This window comes from Gobio gobio (assembly GCF_949357685.1).
Source record: "Gobio gobio genome assembly, chromosome: 16".
Lineage (NCBI taxonomy): Eukaryota > Metazoa > Chordata > Actinopteri > Cypriniformes > Gobionidae > Gobio > Gobio gobio.
The window spans coordinates 44,237,316-44,251,569 of NC_137109.1; the positions used below are offsets into that span (position 1 = coordinate 44,237,316).

A 14,254-nucleotide genomic window follows, 5' to 3' on the forward strand; every position below is an offset into this window, starting at 1 on the left:
TTAATTGTAAGCATATTTATCTAGCTTCATACACCATTTTGGATTGCAATTTATTATAGAGTCTGGGAAAATACGTCATTGCGCATTGCATTATGGGTAGTCACCGCCATGTTTTAGGACACGCTCAAGAGTGTACAATGATAACAAATGCGAATCGGCGGAGAAAAAAATGTCTATTTACGTTAATACTTTTTTTAAAACTGCTTCCACTCACTTCGAATGAATGGACAATTATTTGAATCTCTTAAGTACATGAGCGCTCAGTCATGCGGCCAGGACATTGCACATAATCATCACATTTCATACAATCAGAAATCATACGGCCGCCTTCTGTCGCACCACACACAAGACCATACATTGATTTATCTTTTGCAGTTTATTTTTTAATAGCCTAACTAAGAAGTCTATATCTGATATATAAAATAATAAATATATATAGCTTGATCTCAGCCAGTGGATCATTTATTCAATCAACATATATCATATCGCCCTAATTCCTTAACGTTAAAGCATTAAGGGATATCATAAGATTATGGCTTGTAAAGCAGCTTTGAAATTATTTGTATTTGAAAGCGCTTTAGCCAACCGTACTAAAAAGTTTTACTGGACTTAAATGGAACAAGTACAATATTCCTTGCTGAACAATGAAGCATTTCCAGATGTGTTTCATACATTATTTATGGTGTGAGCAAATATTATAAATAATAAATACTGTGTATATAAATGCAAATTCTAAAGACACATTTTGGTTAAGTTGTTAATATCCATTGAGTTTTACTTTTTACTTTCCAAGCTGGTTAACTGAAAAATTGCACGTCATTTGAGATACGTTTTCCACGCAGGTCGTGAGAGCTATAGCAGTCCATAACACAGCTAGCGTTCACCATTCTAATGTGTTTTTAACTTCTTTTAATGTCTACCTCCACTACTACTCATTCTCTAATGCAGTGTCTGTGTCCTAAAGTCCACGAATGCATTGCGTTGCTGACGTCAAGTTCCCATTCTCTATAGGATTGCCTTTAATGATGGGAAGTCTGAATCATTGTTTCATGAAATAGGTTTTCAGTGGTTCATTTTGGTCCTTACATAATTGTCATCACATGATGCATGTTGTTAATTGAGATAACTGCGAGTCAGACTTGCTGAAAGAGCCGGATTAGTGAGTCTATTGTTTAATTAAGAACCATGAAGACCGATTTAGTCCAGTTTATGAAAGAATCATCTAGACCAAACAATTCAATGAAAGGATTTATTTAATTAGTACTATTCCTGCAGAATATTTCTCTCCACTGTTAATAGACAGACTTCAAAATTCAACCTGCATCTGGGTTAAACTAAAGGTTTAGCATTTTATTGTCTTTTTTCTCCATTTTAATTCATTAGAAGCATAATTATCTGGCAGGATTGTCTTTGATGAGAAGTTGACTCATTTCTGAAAATTGGGTATTTTGAGATGTTTGTTCAGAACTGGTTTTCAGGAGTTATTTTTGGCCCTTACTTAAATGCCATTGCATTAATTAACATCACTGTGAGTCTCTGAAGGACAACTATGACCGATTCAGTGGCAGTCCAATTGTATAAGAGTCATTCAGACCAAACGATCCATTGAAACGATAAGATTGATTTGTATACATATCAAAGATCACTATTTGCTAGTAAAATAGATTGCAAAGAGCCAGTTTGGTTCTAAGGGCTAGAGAGAGAGAGAGTAGAAAATGGTCATGTGAAATTAAATTGGCTGATTTTGGGACAAGAAAACACCTTGATTAGCATTATAAGTTGACATTGGGGGAAAAATAACAGGCTGCAAAAGTGTAGAATGCAGCCTTTTTAAAATTACCTCAGAATATGGGTTTATAATAACACAGTGAGTGTGTGATAGATACCAGCCTGCGGAGATTCCCCACACAAACCAGAAGATCTAACCTTGTAGAATTAGGTTTTAAATCACAATAATCAACAGCTCTTGGCATCTCGAGGAAGGAAAGCTATTCGGTGGCTGCTGCTGCAAATAAAATGCCCCTCTTACGGTCGTTCTGGGATCTGGAGGTTTAATTGGTTGAGTGAGTTCACCATTAGTCATATGCGTGACTGTTTTCGGTGAGCATAACAGCCCCGGCCATGCCGTAATGACCCAGTAATCACACACACACATACGCAGCTAATAGCGAAGTTCCTTGCTTGTGTTTAATAGTACACCCGTGTTTGTATTACATCTCGCATACCGCCTGCCTATAACCGAGCACATCTGCGATTTACTGCCCGCTGTTCTTGTAAAGAATGTGGCTGTATGTGGCCCTTCTCTCTCGGCACCGTTTGCCCTTGAAATCGACTGGCGTTTAGCCGCCAGGCGCAGCTGCCCCGCCTCATCCTTCTCCATTACTGTCTGTTCTGGGTGAGGCCTGGTCCAAATGGGACGCTGTGCCACTCTGCACTGCTCAGTCACTTATCGGCAGAAGGACAGAGGGACGGGGAGAGAGAGAGGCATGAAATCCTTAATGCGTCTTGACTCTCTGAAGCTCTCACTCTGCCACTGCACCTGCCAGGCAGCCCGAGGCGACCGCAGTCCACTGGCGACTCAACCCTCAGCTCAGTTTTGAAAGATGGCGGCGCACTTCTTGGCATCTGCTCTTTCGTTGTTGAAATCGTATTGGTTGCGTCAGTATTTGCGTGCATGGCTATGCAGTTATTTTTAAATTAGCATCGTGACTCTTCACTTGATGACCTGGCTGGGTTTGTCATAGACTGTAAAATATATGGACGTAGTGTCTGTGACGTCACCCATAGGATTCTGAAGAGCAGTTTAGAAACGTAAAGTAGGGTCGAGCTGGCCGTTGCCATCTTGGCAGTGCGTCACCGCGCGTCACTCACGGATAACAGAAAATGGGCAAAGAGGCGGGACATGGCTGGAGCTGAGGTGACAGCAGACAAACGGCCATCCACCGCTCACTCAGTGACCACGCCCCTAATTATGCTGAACTTTAAGGCTTTATATAATGTAAACGAATGAGATATACAAAAATTCACCACCCTCACAATTGTCATGAAGGGTAAAATTAGCCGTATAGACCAAAACCACCATTTGTACCAGGTTGTAAACATGTTTTTTTTCTGCTGTAAAGTTGGGCATTTTAACATGGGGCTCAATGAGATTCTGCTCCCCTCTGGAGCCTGTCCCTAGCGGCCAGTCGATGAATTGCAGTTTAAGTCACTTCCGTATTGGCTTCAAGAGAAACTGCGGGGGGTTTCTGCTTGGTTTATGTTTAGGTTTACCCTTAACTTGGATTCATTTAGCAGATGCTTTTAACATGAGTGATTCATCCTAAGGAGACAGCAGCACAAGGGTACGTAACACTGACTGTCAGGGTGTTCAAAAATGAACAGTCGCTAAGCACAAAATACAAGTAAACGCCTTTTGGTGAGTCTTATTCACTAATTGACTCAAACTTTTAATTGAAACATAATTTCATTTTAAATCATATTATGAGAATGATACTTTTTGATGTCAGTGACGTACATTATCGGTCAAAAGTTTGGAGTCGCTATGATTTGTTCATGTTTTTTGGTAGAAAGTCTCTTATGCTCACCAAAGCTGCATTTATTTGATCGAAATACAGTAAAATAGTAATACTGTGAAATATTATTGGAATGTATTTTTAAATGAAATTGATTCATGTGATTTAAAAGCTGATTTTTCGAGAAGGACCTACTTGGGGCGGGGCTGCACGCGTCGCCCCGCCCCATACCTATTCCGATTGGCCCGATCGTCTTTCATAGGCATATATGATAGAAAATGTGTTTCTACTCGGTGTAAGAAGAAAGCCATTTCTTTCAGTGTATGTAATTTAAAAAAACTGGAAAGGCTATACAGTTTCACAAAGCCTTCATAATCACAGAAGGAAAAAAAAAACTTAGACTGTAAATGTCCCTGAAATGACTGTTTTGCTAAATTAAACTGGTCTTTAGACTACGCTCGAACGACCCCACAACATTTCACAAAATGAAAGTTGATTATCAACAGCAGGAGGGTCAGACTTTTTGATACTTTATTTCAGAAAAAACATTGTGTTCCTTGTTATTTTAAAGTGACGAAATCAAACTTTTTATCTGTAGGCCCATGTGATTCACAAAGAACACGCCTGGATTCTGTTGCTATAGTAATGAATGCAACTTTCACTCTGACTGACATAAACACGTTTTTATTTCAGTGCTGTGGTTAATGTTTATTTTAAACAGTTACGTAAATTCAGCTTAACAGCATTAAGTTAAATGTTTATTTATCCTTCAACAGAACTGTGCGCACGTATTTTAGACAGTTATGTTTTGCTAAGTCCATTCAATAAATGCGCGTCCCTGAATAAGTGATGTTTCCGTTTCGGGTGCGGCCAAAATTAGATTGGAAAACATCACATTTTGACTCATTTTTAGCTCAAATTGTATCCGAAAATCTCACAGCCCCCACGGTCAAATATTTAAATATTGTGATTCACTTTATGAAGTAGGCCTCTATTAAAATCGAGATCTCCGAGACCTGTTTCGTGACTGAACCTTTTGAACAGATTTGTTTAAAATCAACTGGTTCACATAACATTAATAATAATAATAATTTGTTACATTTATATAGCGCTTTTCTAGGCACTCAAAGCGCTTTACATATAGAAGGGGGAATCTCCTCAACCACCACCAATGTGCAGCATCCACCTGGATGATGCGGCGGCAGCCATATTGCGCCAGAAGGCCCACCACTCACCAGCTGATTGGTGGAGAGGAGACCGAGTGATGAAGCCAATCTGTATATGGGGCAAATTTGGCCAGGATGCCGGGGTTACACCCCTACTCTTTATCGAAGGACATCCTGGGATTTTTAATGACCACAGAGAGTCAGGACCTCGGTTTAATGTCTCATTCGAAGGACGGTGCTTGTTACAGTATAGTGTCCCCATCACTATACTGGGGCGTTAGGACCCACACAGACCACAGGGAGAGCGCCCCCTGCTGGCCTCACTAACACCTCTACCAGCAGCTACCTGGTTTTCCCAGTTGGTCTCCCATCCAGGTACTGACCAGGCTCAGCCCTGCTTAGCTTCAGTGGGAAAGCAGTCTTGGGCTACAGGGTGATATGGCTGCTGGTTAGTGAATGATTCATTTGTGAAATTGACGGGCATTGCGAGTTGTTAATAAAAACAATCTGAGTTGGTCTCAGATTCTCAGATTAAAGGGATAGTTCACCCAAAAATGAAAATTCTGTCATCATTTACTCACCCTCGAGTTGTTCCAAACCTGTATGAGTTTCTTTGTTCTGCTGAACACAAAAGAAGATATTTTGAAGAATGTTTGTAACCAAGCAGATAGAGCAACCATTGACTACCATTGTATTTTTTTTCCCTACCATGGTAGTCAATGGTTGCTCTATCTGCTTAGTTGAAAACATTCTTCAAAATATCTTCTTTTGTGTTCAGCAGAACAAAGAAACTCATACAGGTTTGGAACAACTTGGGGGTGAGTAAATTATGACTTTTTTTTTTTTTGGGGTGAACTATCCCTTTAATGCTCTCGCTCAACATTTCAAGCTCTATCTGATTTGTCTGACATTATACACCTCTCTTTTACAGTTTTCTAACTGGATTAATGGCATTCGCTCATCAATCCATGCACTACTCTGCCTACAACGAGTACGAACACATTTTCTATCATGTATGAAAGACGATCGAGCCAATAGGAATAGGTGTGGGGCATCATTACATCATGATCCTTCAGAAATCATTCTAATATACTGATTTGCTGCTCACGAAACATTTTCTCTATCAATGTTATACACAGTTGTGCTGCACTACTTTTTTTTGTGATTTTCAATTCTTTGATGAATAGAAAGTTTAGACGAACAGTATTTATTTGAAATCTTTTGTAAGTTGTTAAATGGCTTTACAGTCGATTTTGATCAGTTTAATGCAACCTTGATGAATAGAAGTATTAATTAAAAGTTTAATTTACCCCCAAACTTTAAAATGGTTATGTAAAGTGATTCAAATCAACTCTATGTAGAGATGCATGCGTAGAATTTTCCTCACATTAAGCCACTGAACTGATTGTCTTCACGTTGTTGCGACAGGGGCTGTTTACCAAGAGACTGACAATGACTCATCTTGCATTTTATGTTGCAAGTGACGCTGTTGTGTCAAACATGCTAAGAAAATTCATAGGGATATAAATATCTATTTTTGAATAAAAATAATACAAAATGTATGCAGGGTGTATCTCAAGAGGTTCAGTTCACCTTACAATGAATGCCATCAAACACTTAAATTAGAGGTTTTGAATATAATGTGATACCAATCTTTTCACTTGTATTGAAAATGAATTTCCTCCAGTTGCCTTTCACTGCAATTTGTTGTAAGCTAAAACCTTTCAAATGACAACAAATCAATTTTCAATCAGTTTGAGCGACCCTTGCTGGTGTGGCAATGTTGAGCCTACTTTATGAAAATAAGCACAGTACAGGTGTAACAAAGCAACAACAACATTTTGAGACTCTCGGGTGGAGATTGAAAGATCATTCCACCAGTTTAGTAGATTTAGTGCCTGAAATCATACAGATATTTTGTCTGGCTTTGCATGGGATCTGACATTTAGACTGAGCCTAGACGGAATAGATTCAAATGTGTTAAGCTACTTGTCTTCGCTATTTGTTTCGTTTTCTTGTCCCTAACACAATGCAGTTATCGAAATCTTCCATGTGATTATCAGTGCTAAGTCCAAATGTCTTGTCTGTTCAGGTGAGTATCTGTCTGGAGTGTAACAGCAGTAAGCTTAGAGGACTCAAGCGGAAGTGGATTCGTTGTTCGGCTCAGGCGACCGTTCTCCACCTGAAGAAGTTCATCGCAAAGAAGCTCAACCTGACATCCTTCAATGAGGTACGTGATGCTCCAGATCTGAAGCGCTTTAGGCTCGAAGCAGAACTCATTAAATGCCTGAAGTTAACTCGTTAGAGACCTTTGCCACCTCGCCGGCCAGCATCACCGTTTCCTCCACGACAATGGCTCATCCGTGAGTCACCACACGGGTTTCAAAGCTCCTCCGCGCTGTCACGATTCCCACAAAGCTTTCAACGTGCCTCATATTTTCAGAGACAAATAATAGCCTGTAATATCATTTGCTCTCTGTCATGTATCTCGCAGCCTGCCAACTTCTCATAGTGCAATTTAACACAAAACTTGACTAATTATTGGTGCTTCATCACCGTTTTTTTCCCTCCTTTGTGTTAGAAATGTGTGGGCTTTTCCACCACACACATCCGTCAAAAACTTTCCCCCACAATAATACTGTCAGATGCCTGTTGTTCTCCGCAAGTATCGAGAGCTATAGCTGCCAGCGGCACAATACTGCTCCGAGCCAGATAAAAAATACGACTCCGAAATCGGAATCAGCTTTGAAGTGCAGGAGAAAAGCTAAATCTTTGAAGAACTAAATTCTAGTGAGAATGAAAAGTGTCATTGTTTCGCGCCGTCAGACGGTTGTCACTCTGAACATCTCTGGTTCGCATCCTCACAGTGACTTTAAACTCTGAACAGTGCAAAGAGCTCACAGCCTCCAGCAGGTGTTGCTGTGGTCGTGCTGCTGTCGTTCGACTCACAGCGAGGCCAAAACACACAGACACAGGCACTGGTGTTTGACTGCATGCTATTCCAGTGAGAGCGGCATCCCTTCTTATACTGCGATACACTTAATCCTCTGGGCCGTTATGGCTGCTCTTAAAGGTTTTGTGTCCTTTGTTTTGGCTTGAATAACAGGTGGAACAGGATGCTTTGACAGTACAAAGGACTGTCACTCTTTTGTAAAGCACCATAAAATCCCACCTGTCCCCAGAGACGTTCGTACACAATTGATTATGCGGTTCCCTGGGATAGTTGAGTCTGATTGGTCGATTGCAACATTCTATGGTCAAATGTTTGTATAATAGCTGATAAACTGTAGATTTGAGCATTGCAAACAGGCAAATGATGTCCTGTGCTAGCTTATTTCTTTCATATCACCTGCAGGCGTTGTATTCTTCTTTTTAATAAAATAATTTTATATTGTAACTTTAAAATTACTTAAATCATGTATTATATTATATTATAGACAATATTGCCCATTTATTTAGTGAGTAGCTGTGTAATGTGGGACTACGCTTTGCATCAGGGTTAATGATGTACCAAACAACATTTTTATACATCTTTAAAAACCTTATAAATATTTTTAAAATCAGCTAGTCTGTGAGCTGTCAAAATATATACATGTCCTTTTTTTAAGGGGCAATCACACCGATGTGTTGAGCGCAACATAATTGAGTCTTTTTGTGATGCAAGTTTAAATGTTTTTAACTTGACACATCATTTTTAAAAAACACGACACTCATGCCATGAAACATTTACATTTGAGTCTGACAGTAACTGCCTTAAAGGGTTACTTCAGCGATTTAGCATTAATCTTTGTATCAGTAGAAACCGAGTAGTATATTCGAATGATCGTGTTTCCCTCCCCTCATATCCCACTGAGACGAGAGATTTAGGTATTTTCTGTCTGGAAAAAAGCCTCAGATGACGCAAATATCGTAATTTTGCGTCATCTGAGGCTTTTTTGGCCTGAGGTTAAAGACTACAGCCAGTAGAAGAAGCTAGTTCTGCATGTTTTCAACCCGCGCATAGGGGTGGGATCTCACTCACAGAATGTAAGACACAGACGGCCACACAGACATTCATAACGGAGCGCTGCGGAGCAAAGAATGACTGACAATGTGGCTGTGAATGAATGCCGGTTGGCCGTGCTCATTTTAGTTTCAGTTTAAATTTAGCGCCAATTCGGGGGAGGGTTGCTTGAATTGTGGCTTCATGAAAACAACAACAAAACGGTACAACGACAAACTCACTTAAATAGGCGCATTTCGTTTTGAAACCAAATCTTCTGCGATCATCTGGTCTGTCAGCTCCTCACTCTCTGATGAATGAAATCGGACTCCTGAGTTTGTGCTGTGACACTCATTCGGCTCACACTGTATTGAGCTGACACGTCCAGTTTTTAATTGCAGTGTCTGTTTTCTAACTGGATTCAATTATTTTATTACTATAGAAATCAAAACAACGGTGGGGTGGGGTTGCGGTGGGCAAGAGATGTAACCGGTAGGCATGGCTTGGGAGTGGCCTCGTAGGGCAGTGAAGCAAGTGCATTCTGGGAGTTGTTGTCTTTCATCCATATGAGCCAAAAATACATTTTCTGGCTTTTCTCAGTCTAGAAGGCACCAACTTTTAAAATATTTCACATTTCTGCTACATAAATGACCAAATTTAAACACATGTTCATCTTTCCAGCGGTGAAGTACTACCCCTTTAATGTAATGTTGAAGGTGGTAAATTAAATTGTATTGCTGTAATGGTAGTGCTAGGCATGAATTTAAAGACACAACTTTTTGAAACGCTTTAGCATGCTTACAACTTAAGCGCAAAAAGTAAAAAGCTAAGTTGCCAAAAATATTAAAGCTTAAAAATAATGAAGATAAAAATAGGATGGGTCTGGATGGACAGATAGGATTGCGTATTGTTTGTATTTTGATTATTGATTCCAATTCTTATCGATTCCCAGTTTCAATTTCAATATGGTAAAAAAAAGGAAGAAATTAAGTCAAACATTTAGATGATAAATATATTTATTCTGTCTTTTTGCAAAACATTGTGTTGCAGCTCAATACCATTAACAAAAATCAGCGGCCTGAAGAACAACTCATTAATAAACTAGACTAACTAATATACATTTCAAACATTATTAAAGACAAGTATACAGTCAGTAATACAAAAATAACAAATAAGCAAATCAGGAATGGCACAAATAAATACGACTGAACAAAGCATTGTTTGAACAAAGTTTTCAGAAATTGAAATCAAATGTAAAATAGCACTGCATAGTTTTCTTTTTATAAATAAAATATAGATGAATCCTTATTAAGTTATTCAGTCAAGATCAGTAAGTGGTTCTCTTTTTATATTGTTCTTTGATTAACAATAATGACACACAGATTTATTAGGCTACTCTCCCTTTAAGACCGAATGCACGTATCCAATATAGTTACACATGCATTTTATTTCTGAACTGTTTAGGTTCATTTAAGACAAAACAGACTGCATTTATGAGGATATTTTGACATAGTTTTGTGTGTATTTGTCCATTCAATCTCAAGATGATGCGATAGAGCGCTTGAATGGTTTAAAACCACATTCAAATTCGCACACAGGAATCAATAAGCGGAATCAAAGTTTCAATTTGAATTTTTATAACAAGTATCCAATTCCTGACCAGCAGCAGATTATTTGCCCATCCTGATCCATCTCTAATATTTTGAAGTAATAATCTGACCTATGTAATGGTCCTGCAAGATCATAGAAAGCGTAGTTCTTTTCCACATACTGTAACATTTTTTATTTATTTATTTGTGTGCTACATTTGTGTGCTTATTTTCAGCTGGACATCTTATGCAATGAAGAAATCTTGGGCAAGGATCATACTTTGAAATTTGTTGTGGTAACAAGATGGAGATTTAAGGTAATTAATGATACATTTGTGTGCATGCTTGTTTTAGACTAGCCGGCTTTAGTCTTCCCGTTTGCCGTTGTGATGTTCTTGTCACGTGCAGGCATGCATGGATAATTTGCATGAATCATACACAGTATGTGAAGATATGAAATTGTTCTGTGTTGTCATGACCAGTATTATATATTCATCTTGTCTTTCGTAAACCACAGCAAGTCAGAAATTGACATTTTGATGCACACAGCGTTTTTTTTTTTTTTTTTTTTGTGAAAGGTTGCATATCTAATCCTGCTTCCCCGAAATGCCATTGCAACAACAATAGAAGCACTTGACTTTCTGTGCCTTTGTTTCCATTCTAGTGGCTCTATGACTTTCAGTCACACCAATGCATGTGTGTTTTGTGTGCGTTCCAGAAATCCCCCCTCCTCCTTCATTACAGACCTAAAATGGATCTGCTGTAGTTGGACAAAAACGCTTGGTTGTTTTGGCCCAGTGGCTGAGGACTGTGCTACGTGCTATATATGCAGAGACCATCAACGCCCACACCAAACAAACGCCCGTCAACACAGACACGAGCCAGCAAACAACAAAACCAGCACAGCCACTGCGACACTGGCGACTTACGGGAACAACCGCTTTTCTCTGTCTGTTTGTCCGCTATATGTCCTAGATATGTGAAAAATTGAGAGAAAGCATATATTTATACTTTTGTATAGATGAGAGAAGGGGAACCAAGACCCTATTGGTGCGCTGTTTACACTATTAAAACAAAAAAAGACACAAAAAAAAAGGTCATAAGAAAAGTTTTAACATTTTTTGTACCATTGGACATTGTTCCCACCTCAATTATGGGCAAAAAGATGGTGCTCGGTGTCTGCCGTCCTCCGTGGAAGTGTCCACTTTTACACTGCTAACCAGAAGAGAGGAGGTGTTTCAAATGGACCGCTCTCTCTCAGGTCTTACCCAACACTTCTAGGGAGCGCAGAGCCTTTCTATGCTTATATAAAGCGGTTTATATGAGTGTATCATCTCGGAGCGGTTTCTTTCTTTACTTTCCGGCGCCGCTACGAGTGGAATTGTGAATAAGCAAATTTATGTGTAGTATTTATGTTCTATTTACCAATATTGTATATAAAAGTTGTTGATGGAGAGAAGGGATGAAAGATGTATTGAAAGTGCGTGTGAAAGACTAAAGGCTAGAAAAATAGAGACTGTTTAGAGTGGTTTTCCAAAAGTGCTATATTTTGGCCTATGTTTATGTGGCTACATGGAAAAGACATAAAAGTTCAGCTAAATTCAAGTCCGATTTGGGTGAATCTCTCAAAATATTTGCACCCCAAAATTAAATGACTTTTTCTTTTTCTTTTTTTGATTTTGCAACCATTAAGATTTTTTTTGGATTTTGACAATATTTTCATGCCCAGTCATTTCCATAATGCAAGTTTTTTTGTGTAATTCTCATTACTGTAATACAGACATTCTTCACTACACTACAGTTAAGAACTGCATTTTTTTTGTGTTATTATTCACAGAACACCTTAAAGTCAATAAAATGTATACAACTGTGATGTATAAATAACATTTAAATAATATATCACAATTGTATTGTAATAAAAAAAAAAAAGTGTAATTGTTATGAAAATATTGTGACAATGGAAAAAATCTTAATGGTCATAGAAACAGTATATCATCTTTAATAATTAGTAATAATGTCCTAAATGAATTCTAATAATAATAATTGTAAAAAATATTTAACAAGAGCTATATATTAAGTTTTTCCCCTTGTTTTTTTTTTTTTTTCATTTGATTTTGAGGTTTCACGGGATTCACCCTACATGCAAGCCTATATTTTGGTCCTCTTTAATTTAGGAGGAATTAAATGCAGCATTGATTAAAAAAACGATTCCAGAACAGAAATGGTGCTTTTAATCATTTGATCTTCCCAAATGCAAATTTTTCGCTCTAGAATCATTAAAGATTTTGTAAGGATAAATCCATAACAAGTTAATATCTTTAACTTGCATTAAAAAATGGCCAACCTGCCCCTCACATACATGTACGTCCTGTTATATAATCCCTCAGCGTCAATGTCATATATGCAATGCATCACCTTTTATTTGAGATCAAAAAAGATGAAACATTCAGTCCTTACAATGACATGATGTCAGCTCTCCAATCCTCCGCAGTACGAATGTAACCCACAAGTAACCGTCCATATGTATTGTACAGCTTTTTGTTTTATCGCTGTCTTAGTGCCAAAGGCTTCATATACCCTCCTGACTTCACTCTATTCTGGATGGCAAGCTGTACAAATGGCAGAATGCGAACAGCATTTGACCTTGACTGATTTAATACAGAGGAAAATGGCAAAAATGAGATCAGAGTTTAAGCAATATTTATGATTTGTCGGGTTAGGTTTGTGAAAATTGGCTGGTTGTTCGTTCGATCGATCGTTTTATTTAATTTTTTTGCAAGCCCTTAACGGATTGTGTACCGTTGTGGATGTTGGCAGACAAACTGCATCTAGTTGATCAGACATTAAAGGGCTCTTATCAGATTTCTAACGTAATGTATTGACACATTTCTTAAAGAGAAAATTGACTTTTTATATCCAACCATTTACTTACAAATCTGTTTTTACTTTGAATCAATGAGAAGACGTGCGTCATCTACTATAGCGGTCAACTTTTACACGGGTAAATGCCAAACCAGCTTGACCAAATCTTTCTGGATCTCATCCTCAAGTTATTCCACAAATACACACTGATATTTTATATCTTCAATACTGCAGTCTTGCAAACAATGTTTCATTTGCTCGTGAGTCTTTTTTCCGCAGTGTCTTGTAATGTGAATTATCTCAGTATACATTTTGTCTTCAGCTTCTCATTTTTTTAAAGCTGCATTTTGTTTTTTTGCATCACCAATATGCTCTTGTAAAGAGGATGCTGTCATGATGATTTAAATATTGCGTTCTTGTATTTATCAGCCATTTCACACAAACATTTATATGGCTAGTGTTCCAAACACAAACTGCAGGTTTATTACTCACAGACTGGTGGAAATGCAACAAATGCCTGATTTTACTGTTTTAATTGAATGCATTTCTGATTCTCATTTTCGTCCAGCATTGGGTGTGAGTGTCTAAGGCTGGAAGGGTCTTTCTTTGGGGTCATTGCCATGGTGAAGGCTGATGTTCACTGGTGTTTCTCCCATTTGAGCCAATAAATGGTGCTAATGTTTTGTACCTTTTAAAAATAAAACCGATCTAAACATGGTGCAGACCGGCGGCGAGTCTCAAAATACCTGTACTTTTCTTGCTTTTTTGACGTTTGGTGCTCTTGGGTCTTGTAAAACTTGTTTTTACAGCCTGTTTTAGAGGGAAGTTGGTTGTGTATTCATGAAATTTAATTTACTGCTGTCACAGGAAATCACCATCATTGTCATCTTCCGTCTTAAACAACACTGGCATTTAGAGTAAAGTCCTGTCATACATCACTTCTACAGCGTTGTTCGGATTTGAACATAGCAACTTGTTCTGGCGCTAGTCTGTGTTGTTAAACCTTTATTACAAAACTCTATGCGGTTGCTCTATTTTTCTGACACAAACGATGGAGGCAACTGGGAAGACAGGGTTTTTTTTCGCTCTAGTATTGTTTAAATCACCACAAAGCTTCACTCTCCCAGGGCTTCATTGCGC

General features: G+C 38.3%; 1 protein-coding gene across 1 annotated transcript in view; it reads left to right on the forward strand.

Annotated features, from left to right (window-relative positions):
• Nucleotides 1–13,852, forward strand: part of pcgf3 (polycomb group ring finger 3) — an 83,320-nt gene extending 69,468 nt beyond the window's left edge. The window contains exons 8-10 of the mRNA XM_079838589.1: nucleotides 6,774–6,911; nucleotides 10,489–10,569; nucleotides 10,971–13,852. Coding sequence (XP_079694715.1) covers nucleotides 6,774–6,911; nucleotides 10,489–10,569; nucleotides 10,971–11,018 — 267 coding nt within the window. The 3' untranslated portion in view covers nucleotides 11,019–13,852. The remainder of the gene's footprint in view (nucleotides 1–6,773; nucleotides 6,912–10,488; nucleotides 10,570–10,970) is intronic.
• Nucleotides 13,853–14,254: the final 402 nt, after the last annotated feature.